The sequence below is a fragment of the Etheostoma cragini genome, chromosome 9 (genome assembly GCF_013103735.1).
Source record: "Etheostoma cragini isolate CJK2018 chromosome 9, CSU_Ecrag_1.0, whole genome shotgun sequence".
In the NCBI taxonomy this organism is placed as follows: Eukaryota; Metazoa; Chordata; class Actinopteri; order Perciformes; family Percidae; genus Etheostoma; species Etheostoma cragini.
Genome location: NC_048415.1, coordinates 17,631,621 through 17,648,355, shown reverse-complemented (window position 1 = coordinate 17,648,355; position 16,735 = coordinate 17,631,621). Strand labels below are relative to the sequence as shown.

The window sequence follows — 16,735 nt, the reverse complement described above, 5'->3', positions numbered from 1 at the left end:
GCCAGACTCAGGAATGGTACATAGGCTACTAAGGAAAGCTCATTGTGGGACTGGCTCGAGTGGCTGGAATTCTGCACCAAGGCTGGATTTTGGTAAAGAGACTGCAGATATGATATTAGGAGACCACTAAGGTCTATGTAAAAGCATCCAAAGAGCACCATGTCATGGGACCTTTAATGAATCCATGACCTACAATAAGACTGTTGTTTATCTGGATTGAAGCTCAACATACACTGCATGGCTCAACGTATGTGGACACCTGCTTTTCCAACTCATATTTGATAGATGACAATGTGAAACCATGCATGGGCTTTACCAAAAGCAGGCTACACTAAGAACACTATGTGGACAGGAAAGTTAATTACTTTTAGTAATGTAGTTAAATGATACCATTAACAAACACCTTTGACATTATCGGACATATAACATTTTAGCTACATTAAAATTCCTGCTTCAGTAAAACATGTAACAAGCCTTTAATTTCTGCTCGATTTATCAGCGATTTTCTACCCTTGCCTTAAACAACAGCGATCGCTCATCTCGCCACTAGCTTGGTCTCATTTAAAATGGCTGCTTAGTGCTCAGAAGAAACGAGGTTATTACATGTCAACATGTCACTTCTCAGAGTGTGTGCCTTTGCTAAATGTCTGAATCGTCGAAGTTTATTTGGAAAGTGTGCTGAAAGTGTTCGTGTGTCTCCTGCGGACCGCTGTCAGCTCTGTGCGTCCATAAGTGGTGGCGCAGTTAGACGTATATCAGGTGAGCAGAAAGCAGTCTGTCTCAGCCTAATGTCAAAGCTAATGTGCAGTTATACTTACAGTATGATGGACAAGTTGGTCCCGAGGACTCTTGTGTTTAACGGCAATGTCCTTACACGTTAGTCTAGTCTGGGGTTGCTCGCATAGTTCTTGTAATGTAAGCACATAACACATGTAGCTAACAGTCTGGTAAAGTGACTTGTTATTGAGCCTGAGAGGGCTTTGTTTGTGACCACGAGCTTTACAGGTAACAATTTTAGCAAGGAACCAGTAGCCTAGCTACATTTCTTCTTTCTTCTTCTACTTTTGTACTTTGTGCATTTGATCATAGAATTAACTTCCGATACTATAACTGTCACTGATATTATTTGGGACTCTGGGAAAACATGCTGGACCGAGGTCTGCCAAAAGCAGCTCCTTCTGGTCCTTGAGCCGGGACTCTGAACTCCTTAATGCCCCTCGGCTGTATGTGGAGGAAAGATGTAACAAAACGAATGCAATACTAGAATTTAGAAGTGGTACAAGTACGGTTCTTGTTTATTACCTGCAAGCAATAAGCAAAATGCCCTGTCACAACTGTTTTTTTTAATGTTGAAAACTGTCTTATTGGTAAGGAAGGGTAGGCATATTCCCCTATATTAATTCTTATTTTGACTATTATGTTTTTCAGAGACACCGTTGCTGTTTCAAAGAAGAAATGTTTCATTTGTCATCCCAAAGAGAGAAGATGCAAAGAAACGTGTACTGGAACAGTCTCAGTTGTTAGACGGTATGTTGCTTAAAATGGCAGTTTGTCATGTTGCCACATCTTTAACCTCCACTACTACCGAGTAACTACTTGTCATACTTAAAGTTGATTTTATACCAAATACTGGTATAAGTATGAGTCGTCTGGCTGCTTCCCTCTGTATGCTGCCAGTCCAAACTGCAGAACTGTCCTGTTAAATCCAGGACTTTCCTGGCCTAATAAGTGATTGAAGCCTGTAGTTATGTCTGTCTATTACTCTGAAACAAGCTGTTAGTCATTTTGTTAACTCACTTTTCTCTCGCTCTGTCAGTGCTTGAGGCAAGGATCCAGCAACTCCAATCCGACATCTTTTTAGATGTCCAGCATGCAGAGGTGCAGTTTGTTAAAAAACCCTCTTCTGGAAGAGGGGTTTTACCTGGAAAGAGTTCCAAAAGCGCACCTAAGGAGAAAAGTAGCATTTCTAAATCAGGACAGACTGTTGCTAAAGGAGCTTCTGAATCTCAGCCCAGCCGCTGGATGGAAAAATTAACTCAGGAAAAGAACAACAAACTCAGAAAACAGCAGCACCTCCATCAGAAAATGCAGAAGAACGTGAAGGAGAAACCTACAGCTAAATCTAAAGGTAGCAAAAGCAGCTCAGTTCTCCCTGGTACATCACATAAAACTATATCTTCCACAAAAAAAACGACAAAGACAAAGACCTTGGCAAAGAACCAAAAAGGTTGCACGAAATTGTCCGATGAGATTTGTGCTGCAGTTTCTTCACCAGTTGCCTCACCAGTTGCCTCCACTGCTGCTGCGGCAGCAGCAACAGCAGCTCTGGCACATAAAGTATCTAAAGGGAAACATAAGGGCTCTAAAAATCCGGTTCCCGGTAAGGAGGGCCAGAAGCAGACCGTTGCAGATGCCCAGGCCAGGGCAAAGGAGCTGGCTGAGGTGGAGGAGCTGGAGAGGAGGCTCAGTCAACAAGTAAGCCAGTGGACATCTTCAAGTAACCCGGAGCGCCTACAGGAGTACAGTGAGGGAGCTGCATGTGGGGACATCCAGCTGAGCATCCGCTCTTACCTGGAGGCGTGTGTGTTCGCTGGGGACGTTGAGAGGGCGCACCGTTTCCTGCTCAGCCAGCACAGAGTTATGAGCCGACGTAAACATCTGAACACTGGTGTCTACAACATAATAATGAGGGTGTGGGCCAAGAAGGTGAGTTCAATAACTGAATACGCTGTGTGTTAAACCCTAAAACTATGCGGGTTCGGCTGTGTAATTGTGTGTCATGAAAAAGAATTCAAAGTTGAATGGATTTTTACTTTTTTTATTTTTTTTATTTAAATTGATAAAAACTAGCACTTGTTTAGGTACAGCTCTTTTCTGCAAGGTTTTTGAATGGTTATTTGTTACTTGTGAATAACATGATGTGCGAGTGTTTTTGATTATTAATACTCTATTCCCCCGGTAGTTCCTCGGTCTTTCTATTGCATTTTATAAGGGGACCACATAACTAAAATAAAAGTGTCAACTTTAGTCAGTAATTTCATTGTCACATTTTTCCATGGTGTCAATAAACATGTTTTTTTTGGAGTAATTATTGGTATAAAGTGTACATGGAAGCAAAGTTTAAAGGTCCTCCCATATGTCTCTCTGTCTGTTTGTAGGGCACATTAAATCAAATTGGCCGCATGTTTATTCTGTTAGAAGAGGCTGGTCTGAAGCCAAACCTGGGATCCTACTGTACTGCCCTGGAGTGTATGGGCCGCAATCCTAACTGCTCCCCAAAGGTCATCGCAAGGTAGGTCAAGATTTTTCAAGAGGGGTATTAAGCGGGGTTTATGCTTCTGCGTCGGCTCTACACAGATCTTTTGCAGTTGCCTATTTAAGTGGGTGGAGGTTGTCTGCGTCGCTAGATCTTATTCCTTTAAGAGAATAGCAGGTGCGATGTGTGTATGCTCGGTAGGGTGGTAGAGGGAGTGAGAGAGTGACAAGGATGGTGTTGGATTGAGGACAGACTCTGGAGGCATAGTGGGAGAAACAAAGTGTTTTTGGACCACCGTCAGAAATCCGTAGTAGGAAACCCTCTCCTTGGATTAATGTTGTTCAAATGCAACGCTACCAAGCCACGGCCAGGCTTACCAATCACAGTTGTTGGTGCCTGTGTCACGTGACTTGTAGTTACAGTTTTTTGAGAGTTGCATGTTAGGCTACGGCGTAAGGTCCGGCCACGGGTCCGTATCTCCACGTACCGACGGTGTTGATTTAACGCAGGACCATATCTTGGCCTTTACTGTGAAGCCAGGAGACAGTGATTTTGAGTTTTACACGAGAGCAGTGGTAGTACACAGACTTACCAACAGGGGTCAGGCTGTGCTCGTGGTTCACACATCTGCACATCCTTATGACATACTGGGATGCTATTTGTTTATAATTGTAGCCATGATTGGCAGTATTTATGACAGTTTTTTACCTAAAAAATAATGGTGTCAGAGGAGTAGCAAAGTGTAGGAAATAACCTAAAAGCTGTTAATTTTCCTTTTCATTGCCTTATGTTTTTCATTGTTGGGTTATTGTTGATTTAGCTGGGGCTTGCAGGATACCAGTTTTGTCATATTTTATAATAGTCATTTAAATCTGTTCGCTTTTGTTGCTGTAGCAATATGATCTCAACTAGGATGTTCAAAGCTTCCCGTTGCCTTTAGGGTCTAGTTGTAAAAACCAAGTTGTGTATCAATTGAAAATTAAGGAATGCTTAATTTTGAGTGCCTGTCAGTGTTCGGGGTCTCCCCTGTATTACGCTGACTGAATAACCTGACTTTGCACCTTATTTGTTGTTCTTTTCCCTCATCACAATTATAGTTTCCATGGCAACCGAGCATCACGCCATTTATTTTTATTTTTTTATTTTATTTATCATTTGTCAGTTGTGAAAGTTTCTGTAATTATTATTGCAGCTTTTCACAAGGCAAATTAAAATTATTATTGAAGCATGCTGACTCTGTTTGTGAGATTGGCTTAGAGTAATTAAATGTTAAAACACAGCAGAACTCTGCTGTCATTGCACTGTGGTGTATGTAATTGCCCAGACAACCTAGCAAGTTGTTACGTTTTTCATCAAGGACAACTTTGACAGCTAGTAGCCCAGTTTAGGCCCAGCAGTAACTCGGTGATCCTGACAAATGAGGTTGTTACGTCACTGACTGCGTGTCAACCCTTCACTTAGATTTATTACATGACATGTAGCACAATTACACCTACTGGGCACAGCTCACAGCTTCAGCAGAACACTACGTGTCACAAATGTGTGTGTGTGCACGCACCTATTGATGGCAGCCAATACAATCATATGGCTTGCTGCCTGGGCAGAGGCAAGGCTTATATATATATATATATATATATATATATATACACATACATACATACATACATACATACATACATACATACATACATATACACAGCCTTCAGTCTTCTCAAGGTGTTACCATCCAAAACTACTGTATGTCCTTTTAAGAAGGCACCTTGTGAACTGGAGCACAGGTACTGTAGTTTCTGATCACACCATGCAAAATAGCCCCCCTCCCCCACAACATTTGCATCGAAATAATGAAATATCATCACTCCGGCATGTCACTGCTTGCTTGATTAGTTGTTTTGAGAGATTTATTCTCAGTCATGTTGAGTGCTGTTGCACAAACCACACACACAGAGCGACACACATACTTTCCCCCTGGACCCGGGGGATATCACCCTATGCGGTATGGTCCAATAGCAGGATAGGTGGCAGGGCATTAGGGTTGTGGGTATCTGGTTGGTCCATCGATCACTGTAAGCTGATGCTTGTATGACATTGTTGTTCTGCAGTGGTGCACACCTGCTCAGTCTCTGGCGAAACAGCCCCTCTTTTCTCTTACAGCCCTCACCATCATCCTTTTATCTGTCACCCAATGTGTTTGTAGTCTGCCTGTTATTTCCCTTTTTATTATGGCCACACTGCTGTACTCTCCTAGCATCACTCTTGCCTCCGAAGTCTCCCCCGCAGAATCCTTGCCCTCAATTTACCAATCTGTTCCACTCTCCCCTGTCCCACTGTGTCTCTGTCTCTCTCTTACACACACACACACACACACACACACACACACACACACACATTTTATATACTTATTTTGATTCCACATTAAAAGTCAGATTTCATTAGGAATTTCCTGAATGATCCAACAGATTAAAATAGATTAGCACATTGTTATGAATTAAACAATTTTAAGGGGACAGGATAAACAGGATTTCCAAATAAACATGCTTCCTGTAGTTGCTGAGATTGAACAGTGCTTTGCCAACTGTTTTGCCCCGGTTTTGGATAGCTCCCCCAATGCAAAGTCCACGTATCACCAGCCTATATACATGTACATGACCTAGACTACTAAACACTAGCACAATGAGCATGCCTTTGTATCCAGGGTTCTCAATGGTGTATATAGCGATGACTGATATTTAGAGTCTTACAACAGTAAGAGTCCTCCAAAGTCAAATGCGCAAGACACCTCACTCACTCACTCACTCCCCCACCCCCCTTTGAGTTTTCCCTTTTGTAAGTGCTGTGTCCTCCAGAGTTCTTTGCTCCCTAGGGTGCAGCTGAGCAGTCACCAGGCTGATTATGCTCTATCTTTCAACCTCTCTGCTCTCTTTGTTCCTCTGGACCACAGTGCCAGAACCCAGACTAATCCTCTCTTTGTTCGAGCCTCTCAAATTTACCCGGACCAAAATTGCACATTGCATCACAAGAGACTCTGAGGCATGAGTACAAAATTCCCCCCCCCCAAAAATGTGACCTCTTTGCCGTGCTTTAGAAATATAACACTTAATAACTTCAAACACCAGACATATGACAGAATATTGTAATACAATTCTTTTTTTTCAGTGTATGCATTCAATGTGCAGAAACCTGCAAACTACTGATTAGATTAAGTCGGTAGAAGTTGCTGGTTTCCTCAAGATAGTAATTGGCGTGCTATTATTTATAATTATCTTGAGTAAAAAGTTGAGCAAGGTGAAGCAGAGCTTTCTCAACATCTGTAGTTGATGACAAATGTTTTTTTTTCTGCACTTCTGTCTCTCTCTCTCTCTCTCTCTCTCTCTCTCTCTCTCTCTCTCTCTCTCTCTCTCTCTCTCTCTCTCTCTCGCTCAGTCCTGTTGTTCTGTTGTTAACCTCTAGGGAGCAGTGCAACCAAACATCTTCAGGCTCCTCAATTCTTGTTGGCCTGGGGCTCTTTACGTCTAAGTGTGCATGGCACTGTCAGGGTTTTAGCCCTCTAGACAATGTCTGTAATTAGAAAATAGTGTAGACAATAGTGAAGGTCATACAAATAGCATGTATCACTTGAATGACAATCTTTCAATGTAAGAAAATATTGCATTGGCCCAATTCATTAGTATAGAGCTTAATAACATTGTATACCAATATCCTTAAATCACTTATACAATCATAATATGTATAATTTCAGCCCTGAATCTCACTAATTGAAGAAGAATAACGAGCCACCAGGCGGGCCATATTAATTCCCAGACCTTCTTAGGTAACATATCAAATGAAGTTATGCAATAATTACGTTATTACAGCTCTCATTTGTATTCCACGGACTGGTTGCACATTGGTATTATCTGCATTCTGTAGTCCAGTCATGAAGACTGTACTCTCTCTAGGAGATCTCTTGGAGATTCTATTTAAATAAACATTTCACTGATGTCGTCCGTGTCCATCTCGATCAAACTCATACCTGAGTCTGACAGAAAGGCCTGCCAATGCAAATACTTGAATTGACATTCAGCAACTAGGCGTGACATATACGATGATCCCACAGACAAAGGATTTTTTTAAGAAAGCTGAATTAATCGGTAGCCCAGCAAGCTATGGTATTATCTAACTCCCATTCCCACATCAACAGCCAGGTCAGAAGGTTGTGACCTCTGAACTAGGGATCAGACTCCAAAGTCTGTTCCAACATAACAAGCATAATCTCCGACGTGTATGAAAATCTACTTATTGTATCATCTGATGGGGAAATCTTTTCATATAAATCATAAGTCAATATGTAAAGCTTTGTTGTGTAGAGCCCATAATATTATATTTTAAAGGTATATTCTGTAGTAAGTTTGTCTGTATATTCTTCCTAGCATTGTATGCCTAACTGTTGATTATAAAGTGTCTTCATCTACTATAGTTGGGAAGGGACTGGGAGGTCAAGTAGTGTTGATTCCTGCAGCTATACTGTTGTGTACTTCTGTATTTTCTGCTTGGCAGGATATAATTGCCACAACAGTACAATTTCTGCTTTGTCTTGGTACAATAAGTGTCATAATATTCTGTGGTTGACAGCTTAACCAGATAATGTCTGATCTGTTTATTGCTACTAAAGCACTTACACTGATTGTCATCATATAGCTCAGACGAGTCACTGGGGAATGAGTGGACAGCATGTTTCTAGCCCAAATAACCTCAGATTTAAATGCCAGAAATCTCAGAACCATGCAAAATAACTGTTCAGCCACTTGTCCTGATGAGCTTCCCAACGTCCACACAGATGTAACATGGCTCAAACCTGCTTAAGGGCCAATGCAAACCTGGAACACCAACTGTATGTCCCTGCATATCCAGGTGCCTAAGCCAGATGGAGGAGGATGGCCTGTCTGTGGACGACCTGTTCAGCCAGTGTGTGTTCCGGCAAGATGAAAGGGACATGGTGCTAAAGGCCGTGCACATTGTCCAGCCCGACTACCAGCCAAGCCTCAACGCAAACACAAACCAGTGCTCTTCATCGCTGGTTAAGGACTTCTACACACAGGTATTCCAGGCTAGCTTTGACCTTTACCACATGTTTGCAGTTATTGTGATACAGTGCTCTGATATATTATTAGTTGGCACTGACAGCCTTTTTTTTCCTCAATCCCCTGCTGACTGTGAGTGATGGATGGACAGTTGAGGTTATTCTTTACGTGAGATATCTGCATTTGTGTGTTTTGTCCTTGCTTTTCCAACTGGCTGGTAGTGGGTGGGGTCTGTTAGAAAAAAAGGTACATATGTATTCTCATTATCACAGTTTAGCAAAAATAAAAAATGTTCACTGATGCTGCTAGACCACTGTCGATCAAATCTGGTCAAACCACGTCACACCCACATAGCCTGTAAGTGGCAGATTAGTTGTTGATGCTTAAACTTTTAATAAATAAAATCTAAGAACAATTGGATAATTGTTGCTCATTTAGTCATGGATAATTTATGTTAAATACTTCTTGGGTGTAAATTGGAATACAGATGTGGGATGTATGATTTGCAGAGAAATTTCAATGGGCCTGGAAGTTAGCCTCACTTTTTTTCCAAAGTTAACTTTAAGCTGAGCATTTAGAGATGCATGGGCTTTAGCATGCATTATTGTATAGACGACACACTTACCAGGTGCTTGACTAAATAATGACGGTTGAATGACCAATGTCATCATTACCAATGTAATGTACATATAAGTGTTGGCTGCTGGTCTTTATGCTTCTGTTGATGTAAAATTGACAATTACATGCTAATCTTGGGATGACAGGTGTTTGCCATAATTAACAATTTTATACCCCAGTTTGTTACTTTTCAAAAGATGAGATATCAAATGAGCATGTATGTAATGACATGCATTTCATAATGAATGGCTTTTCAATGTAAAATCATTGAAGAAATTTGTTTAAATGTATTTAAAAACTGCAGGGGGCTTTAGGTTAAAAAGTGATAATTTATGGCTAAAGATGATCAAAAGTTATTTTTACAGTAGCACCAGAGAGCTGGGAAAGCTTTCAGAAGGCTTCAACGTGACTACGAAAGATTTGATCGTCACCCCTTCACAGCCAGACAGGCCCTGGCCTATTTATAGTGAGCCAACTCTGCTTTCTAATGGCTCCTCTGCTTTCATGGCTTTTCCTCCTCTCACCTCTCCCCTGCTTTTTCCTACCTCCCTTCCTCATCTGATTCTCACATGATTCATTAACAGCGCTTTGTTCCATAGCAGTATTTTTAGCCTTAATACCTGTGTGTGTGTGTGTGTGTGTGTGTGTGTGTGTGTGTGTGTGTGTGTGTGTGTGTGTGTGTGTGTGTGTGTGTGTGTGTGTGTGTGTGTGTGTGTGTGTGTGTGTGTGTGTGTGTGTGTGTGTGTGTGTGTGTGTGTGTGTGTGTGTGTGTGTGTGTGTGTGTGTGTGTGTGTGTGTGTGTGTGTCTTTTATGTTAAGAGTGTATGTGCAACTATACCACTTTGTGAAACAACATGTGACTGCCCCATTACTGTTGCCTCTGATTGCACTTGTAAGGCTGGCTATCCGACTACGACTGTGACTCTATGGCAGGTTGGTTTAATAATGGCTGTCCAAATAACTGGCCTACTAGATAACAGAGAAGGAGACTGGATGTTCTCCGGGGGGATTTTGAATGAGTTTTAGTTGGAGACACACAATCTAATTAGAATATTGTTTTATGTTGTGCGATGGAATTTTGATTAAGCCGATGCTTGTACAAAATGCAGTTTGATGTAGTTTCAACTTGTCATCAGAGATTGTGTGGTTTTCTTTCATTTGATTCTTATTGAAAGTGGTAAGTGTGCCAATTTTATTCTCAGTCTCAAGGTCAAATCGTGTCAATCTATCAAGTGAATTCATTATGGTTTTGACACAGTAGGGACAAGGAAAAACATAAGTTTGGAAATTTTAGTTCATTCCGTTTCACAAAATATTAAAATACAATCACACAGCTGTACCTTAACAATACTGCAGCACACTCCTTTCTGTAGGCTTTTCTTTGTACACCAGAAGCTTTAAGTTAGTACTTTCAAAACTATTGTGTAAGCCAGCACACTATCACCTGATAGTGTGGTGTTAACGTCTTAGATAATTTTTGAAGTTGTAATATTGTACAAGAGCTGTCTGCTAACTCATTCATGTGGAACACTATCTTTAGATTTGTTCTGGCTGCTGTCCGTGTTTCATCTCTCTGAGGCCTAAATTACAGTCAATCTTGTCTACTGCCTACGAGCTAATAAATGAATAAATAAATGTTCTTACTGCAGTACTTCATCTCTAATTGCAATTATTTTGACTGATATTGCGATGATTCACGGTATTGGAGGCAATGATCTTTTTTGTATAATTATTTCCATTTTTATTGAAAATAATATATATTTTTTAATATTTTTATTTTTTTTCTCTTAGTCTGTAGGATAGGTTTTGTAGGCTGGAACGTTGCATCTGCACCACAATACTTAATTCCGAATGGATCGACAAATGTTTTGTCTTTAAGAAATGGTGTGCGCACGTGCGTATGTGTGAGAGGATCAATTGGGATTGCGGCCCATGCAGTACAATAGGATCCCAGACTTGCCTTCAGACCAGCCTCTTCGTCTTGTGGAATTCCACAAGGAAGCTTTCATTGTTATATTCAATATTCACCCAAGATTTACCTTTAACTTTAAAAGATGCAAAAATGGCAATGTATGCTGACGATTCAACAATAAACACAGCGGCATCCACAGCTGTGAGGCTTACTGTCTTTTGAAGGAGGAATTGCAGTCGGCATTGGAATGGGTAATAAATAACCAATTAGTTTTCAATGTAAAGTATCTAAAACTACAAGCATTGTATTTGGAACAAAAAACAATTGTTAAATAAACCTAAGTAAAAATGTATATATTGAAGGTATGGCAGTTGAACAGGTAAAAGGACCAAGCTTCTTGGCATCTTCTTGTGAAATATTCTAGTAACTAAACCAAGTCAAGTCAAGTCATGTCATTCATGATTTTAGAAAATCTCAATTCAAATTACTACTTAGAACATCTCTTAGCTAAGCAAAATTCTGTATTTGCTAATACTTACTAATAATACAAGTCTTCTAACAGATTAAACATGGGGCCAATCTGATTTAATGTGACCTTTAAACTTTGCTTTCACATACACTTAGCAATATTACTTATGAAATGTTTATTGACACCACAGAAACGTGACAATTACATCTGTGTGCGTGTGTTTGTGTGTGTTTGTGTGTTTTAGAGGTCAGACCACCAGTACCCCAAACTGGACTTCACTCAGGAGGAGCTTCAGGAGCGTTTCAAACATCAGCTGAGCCTTGAACAGGCCTGCACTATCACTATCGACTCTGTGGAGGCTGCCAAGCCCATCACTGAAAACATGGCCAAAATGGTAAACAAACCAACCTGTTGCATCTCTTCGTCTTCTTCACACTCTCAATACACTGAGCGGCTAGAAATGTGGATTTTCAAATACAATACTTTGAATACTTTAAAAAATGGCATGTTATGAAATTGTTAATAGGTGGTTAACTTTTAAAAATCTTTCCCCAACCTAAAATCTTAAAATCTTAAAAATCTTAGTGTCAGATTAATTGTGACAGAGGGGTTGAAATAATTGGTACACTGTATCTACAATAGTGTTGTTGCTATATTTAGTTTTTTTTTTTTCTATAATTAATTGGATAGTTCAGATTTTTTTTAAATGTGTGTTGCTGCTGCCCCCCCCCGTCTACAGCAGTACGTTGCTTAGCTGTGTCTGTACTCCCGCCTGCTTCTCCAAACTGGGGGTGTGCCAACCACCATCCACTATACACTGACTTAAAACTAATCAAAATTATCCCTTTTAAACTGCAAAAAATCCTGTAGATTTCATGCAAAACCCAACACTAGCTCACAGGGCAGACAGTTGGCAGTTGTCTTTTTGAGTATAATAATATAACACCATTAATGTAGTGATGTGTTAAAATTTATTTTTATTTATTTTTATTTTTATTGTTTCCTGTCAGTGAAGTTTCTATTTTTCTTTGGTATAAACTTTTTAATATCATGCATTTAGGACAGACAGGTTAGAGGAGAAACCTCCTCCTGTGGTGTGCCTTCTTTCCTACTCTGGCATTTACAGTGCAGTCTGGCTCATCTGCCTCTGCAGATGGGCTACATGGGAAGCGAGGAGGCTGAGAGTCCCTGGAGTTCAGGAAGCATTTACAGACGGAGAGGGCAGAATAATAATCTATTGTAATGGAGGCCTCTGGAGAGAATGCAGAGTCACCTCTCCAGACTGCCTCTGCTTCAGTCAGGCTGGGTAAAAACTCTTCACGTTAAGAGTGAACACATACACACAGTTGGGCACAGAGGATACATATAACCACAGTTCTCCACAGGTGTATGTATATGCATGCACAAACCTGCTTACCCATCTACAGAATTTCCATTGTTCAGTCAATTGTTTTGTCAATCATAAAATTCAAGAAGAAATGCTGGAAATGTGATTATAGTGCCCCTAAAAAATGCAAGTAAAGTGGTTGTTCTGGCCGCAGGCTTAAATAACAGGAATTCTACCACATTTAAAACACATTAGATCAAAATATGTAACACAATGTGAGAGCTCAGAACACTAGTCTTTTAAATGGATGTATTTAAAACAATAAAGAAAGATAATCAACACCAACAAAAGATAAGGTCTTCTAAGGTTTTTTCTTTGTGAAGGAAATTAGGACTATACTATATACGTCTACCAAATGGTGTAGTCTGTGTGCTTGCAAAATCCAATATAACAAAATGCAAGTGTATTAGCCAAAGTACAGAAATATCATCATATCAAATCTTCAGCCACATTATGTTTTTCATGCTATTAGCAAAGCTAAAAGACCCAAATTTAAGATTCCTACTTTTGTTGTCAAGGAATAAGTTGGCATTTTTGGAAATACACTTTCTTGCCATGAGTTAGATTAGGAAATCATGACCACACTAAATAGGAAGCTATAGCCTGCCGGTGATATGCCTAGCATAAAAAATGGAAGCAGCTCTGTCCACGTAAATATCTGTAAAACCACAACTTGTCTTTTTTTACATTTTGTTTGAGCAATCTATCTGTTTGCCCTTGTTTCCAGTCTTTGAGCTAAGCTAAGCTAACCGCATAATGGGTCCAGCTTCATACTTGAGTGGCATCACTCTTCTCATCTAACTCATGGCAAGAAATCAAAAATAAAGTGTACATTATTTCCCAAATTGTCAACCTATTCCTATAAATTAAATCTGCTGGCGCGGGAATGACGATTGATTTATTGTTGATAAATTGTAATTGAAAGTTTTAGTCTTAGATGAATAAGTCTGTGGCCCAGTTGTATTCCTCTCTGAAGGTCTTTTTTGGGTTTTGGTTTTGTCCCTGCCATCTGGAGGTTTCTGGGCCAAACAAGCCTAACGAGCCCATCAAGTAGAATGCACGCTCATGCTTCACAGTACCTTGTGTGTCCATCGAGAGGCGGCCCATCGACGGTTCACATAGAATATTAATTTGGTTCATGCAGTATGTGATAAAAAAGCCTTGGTGCAGGATTACTCAGTTTATTTGACACATTTGTTAAGGGTTTCTCGCCGGCAGTTACGTTCACGAGATGAAGATGACTTCCATTTGTGTCGTCCTTTCAGAGGGAGCTGCTGGCGGATCAGCGGGCACAATGGCAGAAGATCCTTCTCCAGGCCCTGAGGGAGAGTAAGAGAATCCTGGCTAACACCAACACCAAGGACTACAGGCTTAACCTTTATCCCTACCTCTGTGTGCTGGAGGATAGGGAGTATGTTGACATCATGATACAGGTAATACAAACCACCTAACCCAGCCTACCGCTCGATGAAATGCCTTGAAGGCTGGAATTGTTAAGTCTTTGATTTAGCAAAGACTTATCAGTGTTTGATTTAAACAGATTTGACTGACGACTGCTTTACTACAACATTTATAAAAAATAAATAAAAGATTTGTAGTGATGTCACACCACCAGGGCAGCTACCTACAATTCCTGTATTTCACATTTTTATGAGGCAAAAAAAAAAGTGACTGGCAGGTGGTCAAAAAAGAGGCTCTGCACACCACAAAACACAAATCAAGTGGCTGACAGTGACAACAGCTGCAACAGCATCAGGCTTTATCTTTGACAGCAAAGGAGAGCATGGTTGGATCAGATACCTTTTGCTTTTCACACAGCCAAACACACATGATGTGATGTTAATTCTAAAAAGACCATTTTTCACTTTGATTTCCCCCTCTGACCGAAGAAGTCCTTTTTCATTAAAAGTGAGTCAGATCTGGCAAAAAGATCTGCCTGAATTTCTTTTCTTTTTTTTAAACCATGTTTTTATTTAGGAAGATAAGACAATAGAGATCCATTTTTAGGTACAGATGTCTTAATTTTTTATTTTTTTATTTAAGAATTGATCCCTTCCCACCCACACCACCTACATACTGCCACATATTTTATGGAAAATGTCAGTTGATCCTCTAGAGAAATAAAGATTTGCTTTTTCTGACCGATTTTTCATGAATTGTTTTCTTGTGTTTGACATTTTGAACTGTGTCCTCCTCATCAGAGTGTTGCCAGCCTGCCTCCCAGTGGAGAGTCACTGAAGATTTTAGCCAGTGATCTGGGCAACAGGGTCTACACGAAGTACTCTGTGCGGCAGAAGCACCAGAATCAGATTGTGGAAAAGTTGGGCAACATTTACAACGGTTACATAGACCTGCTGGCCAAAGATACAAAGGTAGAGAAACCATCATGCTCCACATGTCTCCTCATATATGTTCTTCTTCTTATGGGTGTTAGTTTTTGCAAAAGAGAATGTATCTCCTGTTTATCAGAGCAAGATTTCCTTTGTATCCACTATGGTGCAACATAGTCTTTCTTTATTTGGGTGTATGTCATATATAATCAAATAATTATGTTTTAAATTAATAAAAAAGCACACAAACAAATGATTTGAGAGAGAATTGTGATATAAATTCTAAGCTAAAAAAATTAGCTAGTTTTGGGGTCACAACACCGCAGCCAGTATCACTGACTCCACCAGTGTTTGGAGGGTCCTGGTCCATTGGGGAACAGCTAGCTGATGTCCTCAAGACTGTAATGAGCAACAGCTCATTACACTCCAGTAACTAGGTACAATGGAAGTTAGTTAAGGTGTTTGTTTACATGCAGCCTTTGTAGTTAAAAATATGCCTTTTACTGTGTTTTTTGTTGTTGTTGTTGTGAACATGAATCCAACTTCTTACTCATCTGAGGACCGAATCATCTTTTTCTTCTTTTGGATCATTCCTATCTTGAAGGCTCCCTAGCTGGGGGTTCTTGTCTTTGGCTGACATTTTGTTTTTTAATACATGAAGCTTTTACATTATTTATCACATTTTCTTAAAACATGAAAGCTATCTTTTGATTACATCACAAAAATAACACAGTGGCTGTTTTGACAAAATCTTTTAGAATCTGAATATCAAAACTGAGATCTTTGGTTCTCTCACGCACGTCGACACGCCTTCCAAACACTGTAGCTCATTGTGCTGACTCACTAAACGAAAACAACCCACTTGCTTTCTTCTCTCCCTCCAGGAGTATGACATCCTACCCAGCGAGCATTGGTGTAAGCTGGAAACGGACCAGAGTTCAGGGCCCACGCTGCAGGGAGGAGAGACCCACTGGCCATACATAGTTAGCCTGGAGCTGGGCACCTACATGGTGGATATGATGGTCAAGAACCTCAAAATTAACAGCGACATCCTGAACCCGGCTTTCGACAGGAAGCTCATCCCCATCCTCTACCACATGTACACCTTTCGTAGCACACGGCAGGTACAGTGGATGTGCAGGCCTTTCTCACAGGGACTATCAAAGGAGTCTGCTAACCTGGAGTTGGTGGCGATTGTATTAAGGGGTCTTGCCAAATAGAAAGGGCTTTGATAACTTGGTAACCGGATTCCTGAGCATTAGCCCAGACTGAAAGAAAATCCTTTCATCTGAGATTTATGTTTAGAAATGGTCAAGGATTATACTTAAAGGGATTTACTGGGAAAGTAACATTGAGCAAAATATTCAAAAAGTTAAAAAAATAAAATCCACAAAGAGACGTTAATTAGGAGAACAGTCCATCTGTCGAATCCAGTGATCATATTATTTGTGACTTTCTGAAAACGACACACAATTAGTGTTATTAAAAATGTCCCAATTAGAGTAAAGTTAACATTTTAGTTTATATGGAAAGAACCACAGTGGAGCAGAAACGGAGGAAATACTTCCTTGAAGGGCATCTGTCACTTGGATGCCTATTGACTCGTGCCGTTTACCCAGTGTGATGCTCTAAAGAGTGTTAATTATAAAACCATTTCCTCCTTGTGTAAATTGGCAGGGGGAAGAGTCCAGTTAGATGAATAG

The 16,735-nt window shown here is 40.2% G+C and overlaps 1 protein-coding gene across 3 annotated transcripts in view; it reads left to right on the top strand.

Moving 5' to 3' along the window:
- The first annotated feature begins 538 nt into the window (after positions 1-538).
- Positions 539-16,735, top strand: part of polrmt (polymerase (RNA) mitochondrial (DNA directed)) — a 44,136-nt gene continuing 27,939 nt past the window's right edge. For 2 of the 3 annotated variants that reach the window (XM_034881746.1, XM_034881748.1), the window contains exons 1-9: positions 539-759; positions 1,429-1,527; positions 1,817-2,706; positions 3,159-3,292; positions 8,147-8,333; positions 11,560-11,709; positions 13,968-14,135; positions 14,904-15,074; positions 15,917-16,156. In XM_034881746.1, the coding sequence (XP_034737637.1) occupies positions 612-759; positions 1,429-1,527; positions 1,817-2,706; positions 3,159-3,292; positions 8,147-8,333; positions 11,560-11,709; positions 13,968-14,135; positions 14,904-15,074; positions 15,917-16,156 (2,187 nt within the window). In that variant the 5' untranslated portion in view covers positions 539-611. The remainder of the gene's footprint in view (positions 760-1,428; positions 1,528-1,816; positions 2,707-3,158; positions 3,293-8,146; positions 8,334-11,559; positions 11,710-13,967; positions 14,136-14,903; positions 15,075-15,916; positions 16,157-16,735) is intronic. The other variant, XM_034881747.1, reaches the window with a different exon arrangement.